Raw genomic sequence first — 25,028 nt, 5'->3', positions numbered from 1 at the left:
GCTTGTGCAGCAGTAAAGACAGCTATACATGCTTCAAGTACGCACTCTTCATTATGTATCACTTTGTCAACTTAAAATGAAAGAAGACCACACATTCAACATAATGGCCCGATCTGAACTCAGCTGTATGAGAATTTCTAAGCAGTTTAATGGTCTAATTTACACTGATATCCCTGCAAGAATCCAATTACTGACTTCTTTAAAAATAAAAATTTAAACCAGGGATCTTATGTCTGCATTTAAGAATCTGCAAATGGATTTTCAAAAGGAAATTAATCCCCTTTGCACAGTTATACATCTAAACCAGTCTGATTATCTTCATGGACATATCTTGTCCAGTGCCCAACTACCCCTTACAGACAGGAAAATTCTAGTTAAGGTACTTACTTTTGAATAATTAGGCAAACTACTGAAATAAGCATAAAGTCTCAAACAATGATTTTTAATTTTTTTCATTATTTTATAGTATTACTCTTTAAAGTCTATTTAAATGGGTTTACAGAAACTAAAGGCATAATGACAATGCAGAAAATGAGGGAACAGTAGCCTTTAGTCAGTAAATAACTAATGATCCTCAACTTCTTCATCTGCTTTACTTAAGTTCTCTTCTTCTAATGATTCCTCAGCTGTCTTTTCTTCTACCTCACTCTTTTTTTTTTTCCTTCCATTTTCCTCTTAATTTTTTCCTGTTGTCTTACATTCAGTGACCATTGTGCCTGTAACTCTCCTGTGGTGTCCTCACATCCCAGTGACTGGAATGGTCTGACTTTATTCCAAGCTGTTGGCCGGTGTTTGTATGCTTTGATTTCCTCTTTAACCACTCAAGTCTGTGGTGAGTCTGAAACTTTTCCAGTTCAACAGCTGCCAACTCTGACAGAAACCATAACTTGCTAGCTTTCTTGTCTTTTAAAACACAAACAAGGACATCTAGTTTTTTATCTGTTTAGACTTAAAGAAAACTGTTCTGTTTTTTTTAGGTCACCTTCATTACAACTCAGTGAGTTACATAGGGTCAGTCGTTTAAAAGAAATTCAGAAAGACCATGAATAAAGCACTTAATGCACAAATCAGAGCACAAAAAGAGACCAGAGGGGCCCTTGGGGATTCAGGATCTAAATAGCCTTCTAGACATTACAGTCTGGAAAATACAGAAGAGGCAGCTTTAGTCATCAAATGCAAGAAGAGAGGACAGACAAAACACAAAGTAGCTCAGCAATTCAGTTGTTTACAGGCCTTAGTCAACACTTAAATAAATGGAAGGTCTTTCTTTTTTTTCTTTTAAATATATCCATAGCTACATTTGGCTACAACAACATTATCTTTGCAGCGCCTGACATTAAACTGCTTCTTAAAAAGGCCCAACCTTTTGGACAATGGGAGCTCTGCATCAACTGCTTCAGAAACAGCAGCTCCTCAGCTGCTGAACAGCCTGCACAAGCCATCGTAACAAAGAACGTTACCGGTTTGTTTGGTAAGCCCGGCAGCACAACTTCACAGAGCTACAGGAATGCTTTCACCAATAAGCAGGGTTACCACACTATGTTCACATGTCGGATCTGGCAGAGCTTTGGGGCAGGATAGACACTGCAGCCATCCCCAGGTCAGCCACCACTGCTGCCTCAGCAGCTTGGTTTTAGGCAGGGAGGAAGCCAACTACACAAAAAGGGTGGGGGCACAGGGAGACCTTATGAACCTATATTAATCTGGAACAGTTGTTTTTACAGGTCCACAGCACAAAACAGTTACTCTACGCACACACATCTTTACAACACTGATGACATCCTACTACAGGATATTTCTTTGCCTTTATAAACATGAGTCAAAAGTAAATTTTCCTTGTGAGGCTGGATTGGCTGAAGCAACAGAGGAGATCAGACCTTGCCTTCTACATTGAGATGACTGGCTCTGTGGGTAACAGGAGGGCAGTGGATGTCACACACCTTGATTTAGCTAGGCCTTCAACACAGTATCCCATGGTATCCTTAAAGCCAAATTGCTGTGATATGAATGGATACATGGACAATAAGGTGGGTGAAAAACTGCCAGGCTCAAAGGGTTGTGGTCAGCAGTACAAAGTCTAACTGGTGGCCAGTTAGTCATGGCGTTCCTCAGGGATTGATACGGGGACCAGTGTTGTTTCATGTCTTTATTAACAATGTGGGTGAAGACAAATCACGAACAACACCAATGGCGGGGGGAGTTCGGGGCTGCTAGTCAGAGGGACCTCAACAGTCTGGAGAAACAACCTAACAGGAAGGAAACTCATGAGGTTTAACAAGGGCAAGTAAGAAGTCCTGCACAAAAGTGCAGGTTGGGGGGTTGACTGGCTAGAAAACAGCTTTGCAGATAAGGACTTTGGGCCCAGGAAGGCAACAAATTGGACACATGTCAGCAGTGTGCCCTTACAGTGAAGGTGATCAACTGCATCGTGGACTGTATTTGCAAGAGATGCTAAGTGTCCTCTATCTGGAACTTTTAAGACTGCATCTGTAGTGCCGTGTTCAGTTTTGGGCTGCCTGGGACAAGATAGACATTGACATACTTGAGCAAGTCAAGTGGAGGGCCACCAAGATGATTATGGAGCTTGAGTGCATGACACATGAGGAGTGGCCAAGAGAACTGGGTTTGTATAGCCTTAGGAGGAAGTGATCTTATTGCCAAATAGGAGGGTATAGAGAAGATGGACTGCTCTTGGAAGTGCAAAGCAATATCATGAGAAGCAACAGACACAAGTTGGAACACAGGAAATTCCAGTTAGACACAAGGAAAAATATTTTTTTGTGACAGTGGTCAAATACTGGAACAGGTTGCACCAAAGCTGATATAACCTCTTTGAGTTGCTGGAACCCAGCACCAATGCTATCCATTCTTGGAACCCTCAAACTTGCTCTACTCCAGCATCATTTGTGCCTGCATGTATGTGTGCATGCACGCACGTGCATGTGAGAGACAGACAGACAGACACACACACACACACACAGGGGAAGCACAGCATGCTTCCAACACCCCAAGAAGCATCGCTTCAACTGTGGAGATAAGAAAAGCCAGATGATGAGAAACCAAAGCAGAGAAAGACCAAGTCTGGGTTGCACAATGAAAACTAGAGAAAAGCATGAGACAAAATATACCACAAACAGTATCAACATCTAATAACTTTGGTACAGTTTGTTATCATGTACGTTTAGAATGTGACACTAACCTGATGGTCATATACTGTCCATAAGTATGCCATGACAATTTGATGGCTCACATCATTAACACAGAAACAGTAAGGATCTCACCTGGTAGGTTTGTTACGGCAGATATCCAATAACCTGACATCAGTAAAATATTCCCAAGCATGGTATTGGTGCTTTGGTCAGATAAGAGTCCACAGGAGAAAGTATGAGAACTTTGTGATTGTAGAGGTGACAACAGAGACATCCAATTCTGTGCAAACTAGGTCAGCACTATCTTCATATTCCTCCACAGGAACAAAGAATACTGGGCACTATAGGGGCGCTGTATCCATACACTGGACATGGAGAAAGTGAGTGCACGTGGATATGCATTCTTTCCTGTCTATGCAGTTATGATCTGCCATTTAAATCCCACTTTGCTTTTTGCCTTCCTTTACTTTTGTGTAACATTAATCAATATTTCTCTAAGCTTAATGTAATCATACATATAGCAACTATGTAAAGCCCATAATTTAGTTCCCTAAAATAGTATATCTGCACATCTCCACAATCCTTTGAAAATGTTCAAGCCAACCCAAACTGTAAACAAGTCTTATAAAAAATGGGCAAACTTTGTCAGCTTTGTTATGAGTTATATCTGGTTACATTTAAACTTGTAAATGCACTTAACTTGAATTCACTTAAGAATCCTAAACTCTCTTCTAACCTGCTGCAAACAAATCTACATCACAAGTGTAAAAGAAATTGATGGGAAAAAGAAAAAGTGAATGTACTGTACAAACACCAAAGAAAAGAAGTCTCTCAACAAGCATATAGGACAGTGTATTGTGCATCTGTTCATGTCTGAGGCAGTTTATACAGTCTATAGAGTCTGTGCTTTTAGTCTCAGTACAATTGACAGAGATAGGTCTGTCTCATTATGCTTCGCTTTTCAGAAGAGCATTACTCTAGTTGAAAAAATATAGCCATTTCAGCTGATTTAGACACACACAAAAAAGCCACTGTATTTACTGAGTATTTATGGTACTACTTGCATAATTTCATTTCAAAAAGGACCATTACCTTTATCCACATATTAATTCCATAAGAAAATTATTCAAAACAAAACAAGGTATATATTATTCAAATATAGCCAAGATAAACCCTAGACAACTCCTAAGGAAAAAAGGGTAGGAAGACAGCAGATACCAGAGGACTAAGTGAACAATAGCAATATTACCTTTATGAGACATTAACAATAAGTGCTACTTAAAAGAATATACATAAAGCAAGTAATCAGCATTTTGCCAAGAATTTTTTCACATCTAAGAGACTTGTAACCTTCTTTTTACATTAAATTCATTTTATTAAAATCATAAAGAATACCAAGTCTTATTTTGTTTTTGCTGAAGGTTCATAAACTGGACCAACCTATGCAGCAAAATACCCTAAAAGGAAAATGTCATTGTTATACACACAAACATCCAGGATGTCTGAAATATAGCAAAAGAAACAAAACTAGTTAGCAATGAAAAACTCATTCCCAGTATTTTAATAGTTGACAGAGCAAGTCCTATGCTCTTGTAACAATGTAATTTTCCCCCCACCAAAAATAGAGCAAACACGCAGATCTACTTTGGTTGTTTGTATTTCAGCACTGTTTTCATACAATGTACCAGAGAGAGCTGCAGCCTACACACCGTTTCTCAGCAAGAACATCCTTATTTTTGAACAATTTTAAATTCACTTGGCAGGTTGAGGGCATTTTTCCAACCACAGATATTTTTGGAACAATTTTTTGAACAATGTATGTTCAAACAAATGTTTGCAGCTACAAGTATTACAAAATCCTAGTTAGAATATACTTATTTTATCTGTCTTAATTGTATACTCATACGCTTATCTAATCCATCCTCCCCCCAAAATAAATGGCATTTTTTATATTAAGACAGATGCAAAAAGTTGTTGTGGTTAAACTAATTGTATTTGGACAATGAGGGACAAGAAGATGAACTCTAATCCACAACTATCATGTTCAAAATAGGAGACACTAGGAAAGAAGAATAGAAAAATCATAATAAATCACAATCCTTCAGACTGTCCCTTCTGCTATCACAGGAACTTCTTATCTTAAAAAATATAGTAAATACTGTTACTTCACGCCACCTTTTATTTTTCAAAATCATTTTATAGCACATCTCAAAAACATTGGGTTATTTTAGTTAACTGTTACGATTTTATTAAAATGTATGGTTACTCCCACATCTGATTTTAAGTCTACAAACTATGACATCTCACTATATTTCCACTCAAAAAAACCAACAGCTGTAAAGCAAATAAGCTGCTAGAACACATTGGCAATACAGAAGTAGGGCCTAATTTAAATTTAATGATTAAAATTCCCATGGTAGTCTCTGAGATAAGTTCTGCAGCTGTTTGAATTGCAAAAGAATGCATATGTTAGATATTAGCTGCTTATAAAGTGTCTGGAAAATGCAATTTGCACAAACCCAGCTTTCAGTAGGGGTTCAAGGGACACATACTTAGTGCATAAAGAGAGGAAAAGGGAATGTATATAAACCACAAAAGGAATGATAAAGAACTGAGTACAAGTTTTATACCATTTCTGTGATTTTTACATACATATATTTCTAACTAACTTGGGATATGTGGCCTGTTCCACACAAAAGTGCTAGCACTTAAGTATGCCCAAGAAACAATGATGATACCAAACTGGGAGGAGTGGCTGATACACCAGAGCGCTGTGCTGCCATTCAGAGGGGCCTCAACAGGCTGGAGAGCTGAGCAGAGGGGAACCTCATGAAGTTCAGCAAAGGCAAGTGCAGGGTCCTGCACCTGGGGAGGAATAACCCCATGCACCAGTACAGGCTGGGAGCTGACTGGCTGGAAAGCAGCTCTGCGGAGAAGGACCTGGGAGTGCTGGTGGACACCAAGTTAAGCATGAGCCAGCAGTGTGCCCTTGTGGCCAAGAAGGCCAATGGTCTCCTGGGCTGCATCAGGAAGAGTGTTGCCAGCAGGTCGAGGGAGGTGATCCTCCCCCTCTACTCAGCCCTGCTGAGGCCACATCTGGAGTACTGCATCCAGTTCTGGGCTCCCCAGTACAGGAGGGATGTGGCACTACTGGAGCAAGTCCAGCGAAGGGCTACAAAGATGCTTAGGGGACTGGAGCATCTCTCTTATGAGGAAAGGCTAAGAGAGCTTGGCCTGTTCAGCCTGGAGAAGAGAAGGCTGAGAGGAGATCTTATTAATGTGTACAAATATCTTAAGGGAGAGTGTCAAGAGGATGGAGCCAGACTCTTTTCAGTGGTGCCCAGTGACAGGACACAAGGCAACGGGCACAAACTGAAACACAGACGCTTCCATCTGAACATGAGGAAAAACTTCTTCACTGTGAGGGTGACAGAGCACTGGAACAGGTTGCCCAGAGAGGTTGTAGAGTCTCCTTCTCTGGAGATATTCAAAACTCGCCTGGACGCGATCCTGTACAATGTGCTCTAGGTGACCCTGCTTGAGCAGGGGGGTTGGACTAGCTGATCTCCTGAGGTCCCTTCCAGCCTCAAGATTCTGTGATTCTGTGAAACACTTCTGAAGATCAAATACAGATACAGCAGAATTCCCTGCAAACCTAGCATTTCCCTGCAAACTACAGACACAAACTAGTACAGTAAGCATAACCACAGCACTAACTTGTGCCTGCTGTTCAAGCGAAATGGATTAGCCTAATGGAGACATCATGACTTTAGTCTGAATTCAAAGGTTATTTACATGGTTATAGTGTGCTTGGTGAACAGATTTCAATTCTATTATCGTGAATTATAGAAATGTAAGTTGATTCACTCAGTAATGCTGAACTATAAACCTGAAATTCCCTAAAGATGTTGATATCTACATAAATAGATTATTAACCTGTAATGACATGTTCCCCTCTCTTACTTAAAACTTTCCTCTAGACTATTCCTCATTTAAGTGGTATAATTACAAACAATATCTCAAAGTTATTACATTTTAATAAAATAAATATTTCTAAAACAAAAAGACAAAATTTCAGTATGTGTTTGAGCAGTTATATTAAATCAGTATATTATTTTACTTTTCTAAATAACAGGTATGGGTAAATGATCTGTAGTTTTGGAAAAGAAATGCTTTTAAGCAAAAAAAACCCCAAAACTAATTGACAGGAAAAAACTGCAAACCAATAGTAAAGTGAGGGGGTTTTTTTTAAGCTCTTTAACAAAGATGTAAAACATAGACTGTTGGAACACAGGAACATGGATGACTAAACAAATCCTTCAGTAAACATTTCCCCAGCTGCAGTTTTAAGCCTAATACCAACTTAAAATGTGGAGCCTTATGCTACCTTCTGCAAAATGATTCAACTTTAAAGGAAAGCAACATCACACGATATACAGGACTTACAAACACACTCACTAAAAACAAACACCACTAGACATTTATCTCTTAAAAACAAAAATAAAAGACACCAAGTCTGGCACCAGTCTGCAATGCAAGAAAGACCATGTGATAGTTAGATAAGCATGTTATGAGTGACAATTTTGTACTTGACCTTTGCTTAAATAGCTCCTTTTCATAAAGTCCACACACATCAACAAAATTCCTAAAAAATGCTAGAACACTATTTCTCTTCCAAGAGATAAACTCCAAAAACAAAAGTTAGGCATGGTTACTTTAGGAAAAATAGAAAACATATGTTTTACAGCAGGAATTGGGGGGGGGGGAGAGAAAAGCATTAAAGTCTTGCTGTAAATCAAGCTTATGAAATTCAACATGTTAAGTTACAGAGACAGAAGCTTGGGGCTGGGTATTTCCAATGGGAATATTTCACTCTGCCTAGCAGGCAGGGAATTTGGAAATAGAGTTCCTCTTTCCTGAGACTGAATAGGCTTACAGCATTGAAAAGGAAATGCTTTTAAGTCAGGAAACGCGGATACATTCTGCATGGAATGGGGAACCCATAGTTCAGAATAATTCTTTCTAAGGTGTCATATCGTAACAGTTACCTCTGGTTGATCGCCTCCCCCAGTATTAAGCAACTGCACTGTCATCCATAGCGTTTGTCTTTCCCAGAGAATTCTGGGTGGGTTTTTCCCTTGTTGTTTATATTTATTTAAACATCACAGAATCACAGAAGTCCCCAAGCCATTCCTGAATTACAGATTTGAAAAATCCCTACAAAAAGGAGAAGGCAACTCTAATTCTCAAAACCATAATGGATCAGTGTAACTAGTTATGACCAGAAGAGGTTAAAGTGAAATTCAATTCTCATTTCTTAACGAGAATCCCTCCACTCTACCACAAACCTCTATTCTTTTTCCTGAAGCCAAGAGCAAATACAGCAAATAAAAAAGTTCCTCTCTCCCTCAACAAAAGTCATATAACTAAATTCCATATATAAGGATAAATTCTATTTTAACTAATACTGACAAAATCCCACCAAGAGAACAATCTGGTTTCTAGACTCCTTGGCAATGCTGTGCAAAGGGGAAAGAAGGCAGCCTTTGCAGACTTCTCACTGAGTTTGCTAGAAGGGAAACCAACAAATAAGGAGGAATTCCTCCCGCCCCAGCACCCACACAGAGTAAATTTCACTTTTCCTCACAGAAATGCACATTTGGGCTTTGGGGCGTATCTCATCTTAATTCATGTTTTTGTTAGGTAGGACAACAAGGCGAGTCCCTGAAGAAGGAAATAAAGCCAAAGGAGAAAGGAACAGATTAAGCAGAGGTCTAAAGAACTGCCTTCTTGACATGATGATATACAGGAGCCAATACTACATTGTCAACTATAACTGTCCTATTTAGATTCAATACATATAGACCTTTCAAGTTTGTGAAAATGTTTTATTTAATGACAGGAGTCAGAAGCTCTTTATCAGACTTAGGAAAAAGAACTTCAGGGACAGTCCTTGAAATATGACAGGCAATCAGCTTTTACTTTCATGAGTTTTATAGAAGACTATCATCAAGCTACATACAGACACAGAGAAATACCTGAACTTAATTTTTAAATCTCAATCAAACCTGGACTTATGACAAGCAGGGATATCAACCACTTGGGTAAGAATATTAATGGTTACTCTCTGCAAAGAGAGAGGGAATGTGTGAAATATTTTTGCTAGTGTGTCTGGTACAGTGAATTAATCTAGTTCATTGAGGGATCCCAAATACAACTACGAATCTGTCAGAGGAGAAACATCTCCAGACACTTTTCAAATGTTCACCTCTTTATTGGACCATGCTACTCGAGAAGAAACTATCTTATAAATAAAAAGCCACATACAGACATGGACCTCCCGTGCCATCACACAAGCAGTATCCATTTGGTGAAGGAAGGAGTTACCTTTTGTTTCACAGTCTGTCAGTTTGGTTTTTTTTTTCCATTTGGTGAAGAAGTACTGCACTGTGCTCTCCAGTATAAGAGTGCAGGCACCTCTCAGCATCTACCTACTGAGTAGTTCCTCAAGCCACAACTTGCAGAGACATACTTGAGCCCTCAAGGGACCAGAAATGCAGGAGTTTCGTCTCATCTGTGCAGGTATTTACTAAAACACATATTTCTCCACTGGAGAAGGTTTGTCCTGGTGCAACAGAAAGGTTAAAGCAAATATGCAAAAGAAAAGTTAAAGCAAATATTTCAATAGTTTTTTAGTAAGCCATGCTGCGGGAGAAAAAGTTATGTTTCCAGGCAAAATTTACAGTTTTATTGCCTAAATTCCAAAATGGGGGGTAGAGAGGAACAGGATGGAACTGGGGACTTAAACTGCTTCTTTGAAACTTATCCATGATATAAATACTACTTCTTCTTATGTACATCTTAGAGTAAAAGCAAAAGGAGGAGGAGTGCAGAAATTTGCTCTAGGCATTTTATTTTTTATTAGACTATTAGAAGCACAAATAAAACCATTACTCAATTCAGTATGGTTGTGAATAACTTGCTTTCACGTATAGGAATCTGAAAAATTTTTAAACTATCTCTCATTGCAAGTATGAAAGTCAAGAATAATAATGTAAAAAATATGCAAATTGTAAGGCTTTTTTCAATAACAGGAAAATTTCATCCCACCATAAAAATCCAAATTTTGAAATGCATTTGCTATAAGAACAGATCCAGGAGAATACAGTGCAATTAGCATAGACATCCCATAAATTGTCTTAAAAGTAATGACTTAGGTAAGCTGAGAAGTTAAAAAAATCACTTTAGAAAACAGCTTATCTGAATTTTATGATAAATATCAGAATAAAAATAAAGAGTGCTATTTAAGTTTCAAGTCTTGTTCCCCCCCCCCCCCCATTAAAGAAAGATATTAGGCACATACAAAACACTATGTCTAATGTTAAGGTTAATAATCTTGAAACATCGGATTTTGTGCCACTAGTATTTTCTGCCAAATACAGTCTTAATATTAAACTTTACAGTTATTATTTGTTTTATTTTTAAAAGTATATTTACTTGAGTGATTTTGCTCTTAAGTCACTGTTTACAGCTAAAATGCTTTTATCCTCCCTATTTTTCTGAAGCTTAAGAAATTATAAAAGTCAGTGAGAATCTCATAAAACATACATTCAGTTATTTCAGCAGACAATGCAAAATCTAAATTTTTTGGAGTCCATTCTACTTAGGGGAAAATTTTTCCATTAAAATTATGTCCAAGCACAGTATGTTTCAGATATAGAGTCACTCAATTCTGATTCCTCTTTGTACACAACCCTTATGACATTCCCCTTTCAGGTCTCAAAAAGAATTCCATCTTGACCTAACAAGACACAATGGATATTTCAAGTAGACTGTTTTGACAGGAATAGAGAGGTCAGATCAAAACTGAGTGACCCTAACTGTGCAGAGACACAGTACTGAAATAACTGTACTTGCTCAACGTACATGACTAAAGCTCATTTGTGATGCTGTATCCACCAACTCACAATATGTGGAGCAATGTTCCTGGTCAGTTAGAGCTAGGACAATTCTGTTGTATATCATTTTCATTTTAGCTGACATGTAAGAAGTTTTACCAATGCTAACAAAAGAGGTTGCCAGAATTAGGCAACTAAAGCTATCTGACTCAGCTGATGAGCAGTAAAGACATAGTCACTTAACTTTAAACACTCAAGCCGTATAACACTGTTTAAAATAGGCCAAAGAAAAGAAAAGGAAAGAAAACCCCAAGTGATGAGCATAGACATTTCTTGCACTAACGTACATTCAGAAAAACAGCATTTTTTCAAAAGAATGTCTTCTCTAGTGCTTGTCTTGCTTTTTAGTTTTGATTTTAATGTGAAAAGCTGGGAGTAAAGGCAACACAGTATCAATCAAAAGTGTGAAATATGAGGTTATTTCTCAGTATTTACTGTAATTTGAGACACGAAAAAAATGTTTCTTGGGATTCTGCCTAGACGTCCCTTAGAAAATATGTATGTGGGCATTAAAAGGGGGGAAGCAAACGAATGCTTTTCTCAACATGGAGGAATTTATCTCCAACCTCAGAAAGAATACTTGGGTCAGAATTAAGGACATACGATATTGCAAGGAACTTCAAAATCATCTGTTCTCATTCAAGCAGAGTGGGACATGTAGCTCATTCTGTGATCCAAACATACTTCTGTATGTAAGCATCTGTCAAAAAAAGAAAGGCAGGAAGCCCCTTTAAAATATTCTGTGCTAAGCTGCAAACAGATTCCAAATACGCTGAAGCTGTCTATTTTCTGAATCACAGTTTGAAATAATCAGGAGTACAGTACTGAAAGGAATCATTTGAAACTGCAGAAAACTTTATAGCATAGTTACACAAAAGGAAATCAAGGTTGTTCCCCCTCCTCCCACCCTACCCCAGTAGTTTAACTTAAAAATTGTGCATCGCCTTAAATTCTGGTCATCTTCCTTTTGGGTTAACAAAGTAATACAACTGTGGAGTGTGGGAAGACACCTAGTGACAAAGTAGCACAAATATGCCTGAAGCAGCCCGAAGTTTTAATGAGATGACGCAGTAAGAGCATGTGATTACTGCTGTTTTTCTCACTGACTTGCAAAGTTGTGTGGTGTACTGTAGTTCAGAGAATTCCACAGCGATTTTTGGCAACTTTTATAAGTCTCCGTGAATCTTGTAAGAGAACTGTGAAATAGCAAAGTTTCCTGAAGATGAGACATACAAGAGCAAAAGAAAACGTAACAGAATGCATAAGGAGAAGGTATGATGCAAATTTTAATCATGATGGTACTATATGCAGAAAAAGATTTGTGAGGCTGGGGAGAACTTATATAAGGGAGGCAAATGTGCAAAAATGGAAACAATCAAAACAAACTATTTCATTCCAACTCAATGGAGAAATTTTTCAGTAGACCCAAGAGACCCAAACAGTTGTAGAATTTATGCGTACTTTAATAAGAATTCCCAGTAACACAGGAAATCATTAAGTTGATAGCTCAAGAAATTACATGAGCACAAAATACTTCACAGCAAGAATTCAATGTCAGTAATGTTTGTTGTGTACAAACGATGTGTCGTAATGGTTTTTGCCTATGGCAAAGAACTTCACTTTACCAACACATACCTTCTGACAACACCAAAAAAACTCACTGTATGTAAACAGCATATGACTGGATTATGTAAAGAGCCAAATGGATAATGTAAATTAGACATCAATTTATGTTGATATGTCATCCAATTACACCACTGAAGAACCAGACACAAAATCCCTCATTATAAAAACAGGAGAACAAAAAAAAATTATTACAGTAAAGCTGGCAGTGTTAGCAGATATTATGAAATCGTCATTGGACATCATCTTGAATAGTAGAATAATGCCAAAGGAACCACTATTTGCTGGAATCATTCTTACATGTCATACGTCAGCAGACTTAATGAAGGACTGGCTGAACATGGTTTGGAATAGGAGACAATGCATGCTGTTCATAAAAACAAATACCCGTCTTAGACACATTCAAACAGCATCTGACACCAGCGACAAGGAATACAATCAAAGAAATGAATACTAATCCTGAAGTCATACCACAAATAACGTCACAACTGCAGGTATCTGATGTACTGATGAACACATCCTTTAAGACCATTTGAAATCTTTTTACTCAAAACAGCTCTTGGCAGGGGATCATGCTCTTGCCTATACATGGGAAGTAAAGAAGCCCAATTCAGGATTACTTTGTCATTGAATAGAGACAGCATGGGTTCAGACAAATTCAAATGTCATAGCAAAAGGGTTTAATAAGTTCTGTACTTAAAAGTCCGTGGATGGAACTGAGCATGATTTGAGTTCAAAGAAGTGAGTGGACTTCAAGTGGTGAAGACACTAAAAATGAGGAAGAAGTAAGATAGTAGGGTAACAATGCCATAAATTAAGAGATGTGCAGTATAAAAGCAGAAAGACAAAAGTAATAAAGCATAAGAGAAAAAAATAGCTCATTTGAGGCAAATCCTTAGTGAAAAAAGTTTATACCCTTATTATAAAATGAAGACAGGTATTTAACAAACTTTTTGTGTATAACGATCTTTCTCTTTTTGAGGAGTCATCTGAAATTCAAGGTCATCCTCCTTTTAGGTTAGCATGCTACCATAGACATTTACTCCAGAAGAATCTGCAGAACATTTATTCATATTCATTACCTTTCAATGCAACCTTCCGTAACACAGAGCAGTACAAATGGCAAAACTGCCATGTGCAACAGTAAGAGAAATCAAAGACATCAGCTTCCACATTCCCTACAGGAGAAGAGAATTTATTACACAAAACTTCATATATTCCAACAAAATCAACCATGCCTGATACTCAGAGGAACGCAGAGGACTTTAGCAGTCTCCACCAGTATGACCAAAGGGGTAACTCCACCTGCCCTCAGCTGTTGATTTCAGTGTATGAGCAATTCCCATTAAACAGACACCAGAGGTATTGGTTTTGGTACTGAAAGAAGCACAGACCTACCCTACCGAATCACCTGTGACTGATCTCTGATGTTTGGAGGAAGAGAGAAGTCAAGCTACATAACAAGAAAGAGGAAACAAATCATTCCTGCCCCCAACCCAACTAACTGTTCTTTCTGAATTAACTCTTTTACACAGACTGATAAGGTAAACTAACTAGCAGAACACAATACTTTCCACTCTTCAGGAAGCATAGGTGAACAGGACACATCCTCGGTGACAGGGACGCAGAACAGAGAGAACAGAAAGCTAATGCCCTTTGAAATGCAGAAGTGACTAAAAGCAAGAGAACGTGACCCACACCCATATATCACTTCTTCCTGATGATTTCTGGGAATTCAATTTTTTTCTCTTCTGTATGTTCTCGATGATGTTGTTACTATGTAGCACTTACAGATAATCTAGCAGACTGCTTTAAATAAATAAAATACTGTAATACTTTTATATCCCCTTCTTTAAATGTGAAATATTAAAATTGCAAGAAATTAGTAATAACTGAAAAAGAGCAATCTTTCACAGACCGTCATCAATACCCTATTTATAATAAGACTAATTAGGAAATAATGACCTTGGATGTGAGTTACAGTAAGTTGCAGTGGAAAGAGACCTTAGGCAAAAAAGTAGACTGTTAAAACTTTCTGTTGTAAACAACGCTTTTTCCTCTTCCCTCTGTTACAGCAGTGTGGTTTCTGCAAGTTTTGGAATACTAGCTTTTCAGATGGTATGACAAAAATTAAAATGCCTTCCATAAATACAAACAGTTGTGCATTTTCATTATGTATTTCAAACATTTCACACATTTTCATTATATATATTATTCTGTGAATTGCTGTACCAAAGCAAAACAGATTGATATTCTGTACATGGTTAAACACATGCCTAGTGTATAGTATAGTTGGAAATTAAAATTATGTACATGCAAAATACTGATAAAAATACAAAAAAAACAGTTGTAGTGGAGAGCTGTCCTTTCAAAAGAATATATGTTATCTTTCCAGGATTACTACCCCCTGTGTTTTCTGAGGCTAAATTGCATTATATGCTCTGGCATAGCATACATGTTTAAGCTCAATACTGAATTATAAGTGTCTGTTTTAACATGATAAGCTCAGATAGTGCCAAAGTAATTACTTCATTTTATATTTTCTTGGGAGTTTGCTCTAAGCATTAACCTTAAATTTAAAGTATACATAAATATATTTATGGTATTATATAGTAACTATAATACTATTATAATGAGAAGAAATAACTATTTTACCTCTCTATGCGTAAAGATGAATGCCAGTCAAAACATGTACGGATCTTTTATTCTAAAATCAAAATCCTCTGTTCACTGCAGTAAGTCACTTGCACAGAGTATCTTGAAAAGTTAAGCATTAAAACACAGAAAATCTGTATGCTATTCATGAATAAACTAGCTTGAATCAATTGATGACAGGGAATTCAACCTGCAAGTATTTAGTCAATGATTTTTTTTTTTTTTTACAAAATATGAAGTGATCTGTAGTTCAGACTAACTATTCATTCAAGATGGGGGCAGCAATATTTTAGGAGAAGATGGAAACGTTGAAAACATTGTGGGATAGTTGGATAGATACAAGTATCTAAAAGCTTGCCAAAAAACAAGTCTATCACTGTCAAACAGTAATTCATTTTTTCACACAGCAGAAGGATTTTTTTCCATTTCTCTATATTTTTACCTAGAGATAATATTGTGCTAGGGAAGAGATTTGAGTTCACATCAGAAAATACAGAAAGCCAAAGCAATAGTGGTTGTTTCGTTGAGCTGATGAGATTATTACTGAAATATCTCACTACCTTCAACACAGGAGGGCAAAGGCTTCACAGGCTCTCAGACTTATGCCATTACATTGTTTTTTTAGCAGTGCATAACACAAGAATGAATAATGGCACCAAAGATATTTTGATATGGTTTCAAGATGGTGCCTTCAGAAAACTCATCCCAAAGGCTGTAAAGAAGTCAGAGGTAATGTGAATGCAGAAAGCAATTTAACAGGTAACCCCATAGGTGTAGATGACATTTGCTAAATACCACAAAAAAGTAGAAATCTAGCTCAGCCAGTTCAATTAGCCAAAAATCTGGAGAGGCAGCACGACCCACTGCAAAAACTCAGGGATGTAACCATCAGAAGCAGGGTCTCTTTTCATGGCTATTACCAACTTCTAATTTGGTTCTCTGCTTAGAAAAATTCTAGTGCTTACTAGTTGATACCTAAATTATTTTGGCACATACTCATTTTAAATTAGAGACGTTCACTCTTCAGACAGGCTAAGCCATGGCAAATATGCAGTTGATCAGCACATAGTGACCACCTGCTTTATAATCCATGTCTACCTTGTTTATGACCATGTTCCTTTTCTTACGAGAGCTACACAGTGTCAAGTAATAGTGTGGATCAGCAGTCACTTTGGTCCCTGTGGTACGCTGGGCTCATATGACAGTTGTATTATAAAAGGAAGGGAAGAGCTGACCCTGCTTCTAGAGAAGACATACACTCTGAAATGGTAGGGCAGGAGCAGAGTATTGTGGGACTAGAATTACAAGTCCAGACCACTGTAGGGCAACCACTCAGCATCCTGGTAGTACAACTGAACAAGAGCCAACCAGGTAAAACAACCCTTACAAAATTAACATGGTGGGGGGGAGGGGGGGGAGGAGGAGAACCTCAGCAACGGCCAGACACTTCCTCTGCCTGCCAATACTGCAAAGAAGGCTGTGGATCCTGAGCCGTAGTCCCAGCCCGCAAAAAAAGACACACCTTGACTTTGGGGGAAGGTGGCCAGATTCAGCAGACCAGTCTCCTAACTCTGTGTCCAGCACAGTTCGATCCTACGCCACGTGTCCCCAGGGTTCTGATTCTGCATCTGAGCCTGGTTAACCCTGGGCCAGCAACTTGGCCCCATTACAGTATACTCAGATTAATAACTAGATGCATGCCTAACTGATAAAAATTGCAACATCTTCAAGTGCTCCCAAGGACTTCACTGCCTCTCACTGAAATAGCTTATGCTGACAAAGGAATAAATACTGTTCTAACTGGAATCTACATTACTGTCAAACTCATAATAGCTATTATACAAAACCAGTGCAGTGTACTGGCATCAAACAATTCCAAAGCAATAATTATTCCCCTATAAGAGAAGGTAAATAGGGTCATGTGCTTCCCTTCCTGATATCCTTTTGTTTGTAAACTCCTGATTTCTGCCCCTGTGTGCCATCTTATGTGGAAAGCCTCTGATATTTCTTGTTCATCAGACATCTAAATCAGCTGCACTAAAGAGGTGTATGATCTACTTTTGATACTGAAAAGATAGTCAAGAATGGGTATTAATTCAACGAAAAGGACCTGCAGCAAAATGAATCTATGCATACCACTAAAGAATTTCCAGACCTCTTCAAGCATTATTTAACCCATTATGTTATCTAATACCTCACAGGTATCTAGTCATTAACCATCAAAAGTAAATAAGGAGAAAAAACATTTAGCATTGCAAAGTTTTAGAACGTGACAGAAGTTAATAAAATCAAATACATTTCCTTCAAGTGCCCACATTAAAAAATCACAGAGTTGAAAGTATTTCTTTTAAGTTTATGTCCTCTTCTTGGTACACTTTTAAAAAACAGGATTACCTACACTTTCTTGGCCATAAAACTCCATTGCATTTTACAGACTTGATTTTAAACAAATGCTGAAATGCAATATATAGAGAGAATATTCTATGACCTCATATAAAATTAAAATACAATTCTTGGAAAAACTCAATCTCCATACTCCCTAACATACCATAAAATGGAAAAACTGCTTAAGATGGAAAAATGATGAAAGAACAGAATTTTAACCTTGCACAATGCATAAGATATTCATATTACTGGAGAGGGAAAGGGGTTAACATGAGCCATCACAGATTCTAATGTTTTGGGCCTGTGGGACACACATGTTCAAGCAAGTCCGTTTTTCCTCTGCAGAATTACAGAAGAAGCCAAGAGTTCATTAAGACCCCATTTCTAAAAGGTAATACACCATTGCCTATCAGGGCCTTAATTGCCTTTACCAGGCTCAGCTGGGGCCTCCACACACCCCTCTGGGCCAGGATCCATATGCAAGCTTAGCATGGGCCCCCAGTCCTGGCCTGAGTTCCCCTGGTGTGCCTGTCCCCAGGCCTCTCTCTGTCGCCTGGGCGGACCCCAGACCTGTGCTGTAGGTACCCCTTTCTCCAGCCCAGCCCCGGCCCTGTCTCCTCGTGCTCCTGCCTGGAGCCCTGGGACTTGGTTCATCGCCCACCATGTGCGGTGGGCCTGCCGGAGGACCCCGCTACTACCAGCGGCCAGCTCTGCCCGCTGCGCGCGGGCCCAGCGGGACTGCGCCCTGCCGGCAAGGGCATGGCCTGCGCAGGGGGCACCCCAGCTCCCTTCACATCCCCTCATGGGCAGCAGCTCTGCTCTTGCTGCTCCCTGATGCTACCCCTCAACAGTGAGGGAAAAATATACTTCCAAAAAGGAAATTGCTATTTTTAACTATATCTTACTATTTTAAAGCCTTCTAGTCTGACCCAAATTCTTCTTTCAATAAAGAACACTGTATCAAATACCAATCTTCAAAGGTTTTCCAATTTTTACACATACAAAACAGGTCAGATCAAATGTGATATTAACACCAAAAATCCCCTCAACCAGACTACTTAGGCAAAGATGTTAAAACGAACACTGTCAAAATTGAGTGACGCATACTGTGGCTTGCTCTTCATTGACTACATGTTTACATTTTGAGAAAACTGTGGAGTGCCTTTGTGGGCAGCACTTTTTAACCTTTAAACCCATGGCAGTGACCAAAAGAGGCATCGGCAGTACCCGGGTGGAAAGGCAGGTGGGGGCTGGGAGGAAAGGACAGGAAAAAGCAATAACCTGGACTGCAAGAGAGGCAGGATTCCTTGAGTGTGCTACGTAACACAGAGTATGACACTAGTTAATTTAGCTGTCTTATACCACCAGCTTGTTTGAGGTTTTCAAAATACTTTGGTATTCTCTATTCTATTCTCTAGGAAACAAATACATTGTTGTAGCTTCTGGTATTTTTAAATTTTCCTAAGGTGCAAAATACATATTGTATTTACCTAAGACTAGCAATAACTACTAATCAAAGTAACAAGTTTTTAATCAACTGTCAGGTCCTAAATAAAAAGATTTTCCTGAGGTAACATCTTAGGAAGATGTTAATTGTCTGCAATTTGATCAGTTTGGAAAATATTTTTTAAAACTCAATAGGAAAATACATATTTTCAGAATAAAAAAATCTGTAAAGAAAGGCTGTCACTCTGATCAGCTGTCTAGTGGTAAGTGTATACACCCTGTAGTAGCCTGTTTCTGATACTCCTATCATTAGGCTAGTAATAATCGAGTACTGGAAATAACAATATATTTTACTATCTTAAATGCTATTACAAATTAGAAGACATGTAAATAATAAATCTGTCTAAATCAGTTTACATTCCTGACAACATTTACAGATAGAATGACATTATTACAAAAGTTTGTGACTAATATTGATAGAAAAGAAAATTTTATACCATCTGAAACCTAGACATAACCAAATTAAGAAGAAAACTTTGCTTATTTTGAATCACAAAAAGGATTTTGATCACATGGGCACAGACAAGATGTCTATGGGAAAGACAATAGGGAAAGAAAGTTTAGCTCACTTAAAATAAGTGCACCAAAAGAATTCATATTCAGAGTTTAAAAATCAACTGTTACATGAAGCTGCAGTTTAAAAAGTATTACAACTCAGCAATATGACAAAATGTCACCCACATATTTATGTTAGAGAAAGAAAAAATAACCATACTAAATCTTGAACTAGCACGCTGACCTAAATAGTACACCAGCTATTACAGCAAAATATGAACAAAAGCATACCTACAGATATGCAAGTAAATGCGGAAGACAACAGTAGCAAAACTGGTTTATGAAATGTTTACAAAAGTGCTAGACTAAACTGAAAACGAAGAAAGCTAAGATTTACTGCATTTTTTCTTCTAGTAAGTTCTCATCTAGCTGGAGTGCATGGAGCAAAGCATTTTATATTTCACCACTTGGGAAATTACTACATAAATTGGAAGAGGATATATCAGAAGAGGACTTGGGTGGTTTGGCGGAAATAGACCCAATGGGAGATGACTGAGTGGAGTCCGGAAAAGGAAGGCATCAACTGAAGGGAGATTACAAAGGCAATCCCTCAAAACAGGAACACAGAACAGAAAAATGCTCAAAGTCTTGTAGATGAGAAATGGCAATCTTGATAGGCAGAGGCGAGTTTATTCAAAAAAAGCAAAGGCTGAAATTTGAACAGAATAGCTCTTTATAAACGTATCAGAGGGGTAAACAGCAAAAAAGAATGAACACATCTAATTCAGCCATTAACACACCTAGGCTGATAATCAGGCATTTAGAGATCGTAACAGTAAGAATGATATTCAAGAACTGTCCTCCAAAAAATTCAAAAGAGCCCAGGAGACAAAAAAATCCCCTTCCCATCCCCCCCCCCTTTTTTTTTCCAGAAAGAGTTAGATAAACTTACAAAAAGGGCTGCATGACTCTACACGGCCCAGGAGCAGTAGAAGTCTTGCACCCAAATAAGCAGGAATTTATTTTCCAGAAAGAATGCCAGAAAAACATTTATCATTTAAAGTGGTCAACCTTCATCTTTCTGTATAACTTAGGAGTTATAGACCAGGCCTACAGAAAGTAATAAATTGAATTCCTCAGCAGTAATGAATATTTTAAAAGTTTGGAAGTTTCTTACCCTGTATTGATAGAAATGATTTCTATCAGTGGATTCTTTCTAATTTTTGGCAAATCCAGTCGTGCTCCCCCCAAACGTTTTCCATTATCCTTTTTCTGACCCAGTAGTCTCACAGAATGACCTTCAAATGAAGCACAAAAACACAGTCAATACCAAACACAAGTCCCATCACATTTGCTTTTTTTTTTCTTCGCAAGTAGCATTTACACCTAAAGATTAAAAATGAGAAAAAGATGTAATACTTTATTCCTACCAGTTGGAGCATTTAAAAAAAAGACCCTGACAGGTAGGATAAGTCATGTTAAAATAAACAAATTATTTCATCCAATTAGCTTTTCATACTTGCATTTTCTGGTCTATTAAATTAAAACGATCTAAACAGTTTCATTTTCAGATTTTCAAGCAAAGATCAACATGGCAATATTTAAATGACCACTACGGTAGGATGAAAAGTTTGGGGGTTTTTTTCCGATTTTTACTCAATCTTAAATTAAGAGGTAATAAACTGCTCCTAAATATTTTTAAAGTAATTGCATGGAGAACCAACATATTTGAGTCAAATTTACCTAACTGCATTCAGTCTGAGGAAAAGTGCTGTAGAGCATATCCCAATAACATGCTCATGGCTAAACAAATTTATGGTCAGGACTGGCTTCCCCAGCCCAATTCTACTAAGTCCCATTGGCAAGAACCATTAAGGTTTTTTGTTTGGGGAGCAGAGAGGTTTGGGAGCAGAGATGGTTTGTTCATTTGACCTCTATTCTATGATTACCTGCAATTTTACAGCTGCGATCCATCAAATATTTCCTAAAATATTTAAAACAAGAGAAAAATTACCCTATAAAGGAATGGGCAGGAGGGGAGCATGAAGCAGTGAAACTACATCTAGCACAGCAAACTGGATTTCAAACTCGCAGCGACTAAAATCAATGGTCAACCAAATCTGCTAACCTACACTACACCAGCAACTATTTACAAAACTAATTCATCCATCAGTCAAAGTCTTTCTTCTTTGTTTTAATGAGACACTAATTAATTTAAAAATAAAACTAAATTTAATTCATATTCTGAATTCTTTCTGTTATATGGCAACAACAGCTCAGAGATAAGCGACTACATTTGGCATACCATATTCCTCAGGTTTTTTTAGGGTACATAAAACTTGTCAATCAAAAATTTCATCGCCTGAAGAAGTAGGCAAGACTGGCCTGATATCATAATGGTTACTACTTGAAACAGATGTTGTAAGTTCAACAGTAATTGAAAGACATATTATTTTTGCATTTGCATTTGACAAAAGTTTCATTCCATCCTACTATTAATTTAGCAATATGCTGCTTTCTGCTATTAACATTTGCTAAATTATTCATTTCTACCTTTTCAAGACAATAACAGCAGTATCTTAGTCTCATGATACAACCAGTTATTTTCCAATCTAATGGTTCATTGAGGAGTCACAGGCATGACACCATTTTATTTTATTTTTATAACAAAAGTAATTGCATTATGGTAGGCATAAAAATTAAACTAGAAGCAGAGAACATTCCTTTTTGTATTTCCTCACACTATGGTTTATTTGGAAGAAAACAGTTTCTCCATTTTTTAAATATTCAATTGCCTTACCAAACTAAACCAGCATTTGGATTTATGGCTGAAAATACAGTGAAACAATTAACAGCATTCTTAAAACAATAAGGTTTAAAAATATAACAACAAACCACCCAACTTTTAAAACTCAAACATTTAGAATTAGGGTCAAACCACCATTCTGAAGTGTAAAAAAACAGCAAGTAATATCTCACAGAGCAGAATCAGTGAAGCTTGATCTCTTTTGAATTTATATCATGACAGCGAACAGCCAAGTGAATTATTGTTGACTAATAAGAATTTAGCTCATACTTCTGCCTTTCCCATACTGGAAGCATTAATCGAAGAGGCAAATATCTTCATGGAACTGCTGGAAAACAAGTATGCTTTAGACTTCACTACTTGTCTCAATTCTGTTTGAAATTTGTCAAAGGACTAAAAACTAGTAAAGGCAGAGGGACATGGAGATCACAACAAACCCATGCAGTAAGCACAACTTCATAATCCATGTTTTCTTAGGAAAACAGAGGGGAAAAAACAAAAACAACAAAAAACCACTACAGGAGTCTGGAAAATCTTGTTAACTGGGAGCATTTCTTCAAACCTCTTAGAACTCTTTGCAATGTCTTTCAGATGCTACGCAGGTTACCACAAACATTGGAAAAAATAACCCAGTACACTTGCATGTAAAATATAACTCACTAGAGAGCCTAAGACCTAACCTCTCTTAACTTTGGAGAGTTTCTTCATTCAGGAAAGAAAGCCCATTTCTCTTGTTATCTCCCACATGATCCACTGTAAAGTTCCCAGCTCCATCCTGCACATCACCATGTCAGCCGCCCTCGCCACCTTTAAACTGGCAGAGACTCTCCTCCTACTCTTGGGGTGCAGATATCCCCACCTGAGCTAGCACACGCATCGTTGCAAGATCAGGGAATCAAATTTGGCAGCTTATTTTCACATGAAATATGGCTAGATTTTTTCCACATTGCTACTGATTAACACTAAAAGGCAAGTTAATACAAAGGTATGACAAAGGTGCCTGAAAAATCTGTGTAGCCCTCAAAAATTATATCCCTGTACTTTTGACTCCAAACACCAGAGGATGAAAGAACAGTACTGGGAGATGAGTTTTCAAAGAAAATTTAGTGCTTCCAGAATGCAAGCAGTATTATATATTCAACTACAGTATTCTGTATTACAGGCACAATAAATTTAAAAATACATATTTTTAAAAATTTAGTTACAGTATTCTTGACCTTAAATACTTTTTCTCCTACTCAGTACAGGGATTATTTTGTTTCATTTATAGTAATCACTAAAGCATCTGTTTACAGTGTTGTTGCTATTAATAAAACATAAGTTGATAAACACTGAATCATACTTTTTCACATGCTGTAGATCTTTCTTTCCCCATACTTATTTCAAGAAAACTTGAAAATAAATATTTTGTCATCTTCAGTAAGGAAAAAGCTAGGCCTAACATTTTTTCAAAACTGGCTAACCAGCATTAATCTCACACTAACATGAAGTATAATAGATAAAGCAGTAATTTTAAATGTCATTTATGATCTCTTTTCAATGCTCAGAATTAGAATAGGGCAAAACATTCTGATCAGCTTTCATTCTAAAGGATTATATCTGAATAAGTTACATTCTCGCTGACTTTACTGGTTGGCTAACAACTGTAAATATACAAATCAGGTGTTCTAAACCTAAAAGTAATCCTCCTTTTTTAATTCTTGGTACAAAAACATTTTTGAAAACTGAGTTAATGGAAGTTCAACTTCCATAACTAACAAGTGTTCTACTCTAGTTATCAAATAAAAATCATTTGTTTTTGATGGCTTACAACTGTGAATAAGATGACAAGATTCACCAAAGATGTGAGCTCTGAAATATAGCTTAGCAACAAACAGATAACAGGTTATATCTGAGAGCCTAAACACCTTCTAGTCCTATAAGTTTCTTCTGCAATGAAGATCTTCTACTTGCATATAGTTTACCAGCAGATAAAATTCTATTCAAAAAAATTTTGAAAAGTTTAATGAAAGGTTTATGCCATGCTTCAGAGAAGCCATTCATTAAGTATTAGATAATTAATGCAGATTACAATACAAAAACAGTATTAACCAAGTGCAGTGAGGAAGCTCATAGAGCACAAGCACTCACAGCAAGGGTAAATGGAATCAGGTTAGAAACAATTCAAAATGAATCAGAGCTCTCTAAATTTCAGAGCTGTTTAAGATGAACCCCACCTTTACATACAAGTCAGTAGACACTATTCATATTACTTTGGCATTGTTCACACAGAGGATGAGGCTGGAATGAACTTACCAGGATATTAAATCCTATTGTTAACCTAAATAAGGGCTTTTAAATGTGCCAGTTTGATCAGTGTGCAAAATGAAAATATTTTCAAGGCATTCATTTTCTTTTGTTAAAAACGATACAAAAAATTACCATAATATTAAATGGTAAGCATATATACCT

At 37.4% G+C, this 25,028-nt stretch overlaps 1 protein-coding gene across 5 annotated transcripts in view; it reads right to left on the bottom strand.

Annotated features, from left to right (window-relative positions):
- Positions 1-25,028, bottom strand: part of CDKAL1 (CDK5 regulatory subunit associated protein 1 like 1) — a 447,236-nt gene that overhangs the window by 251,223 nt on the left and 170,985 nt on the right. For all 5 annotated transcript variants that reach the window (XM_067290903.1, XM_067290904.1, XM_067290905.1 and 2 more), the window contains exon 8: positions 20,949-21,069. In XM_067290903.1, coding sequence (XP_067147004.1) covers positions 20,949-21,069 — 121 coding nt within the window. The remainder of the gene's footprint in view (positions 1-20,948; positions 21,070-25,028) is intronic.

The sequence above is a fragment of the Apteryx mantelli genome, chromosome 2, assembly GCF_036417845.1.
Source record: "Apteryx mantelli isolate bAptMan1 chromosome 2, bAptMan1.hap1, whole genome shotgun sequence".
NCBI classification, from domain to species: Eukaryota; Metazoa; Chordata; class Aves; order Apterygiformes; family Apterygidae; genus Apteryx; species Apteryx mantelli.
Note: the sequence above shows the minus strand (reverse complement) of the source record. Positions and strands in the feature narration are given on the sequence as shown.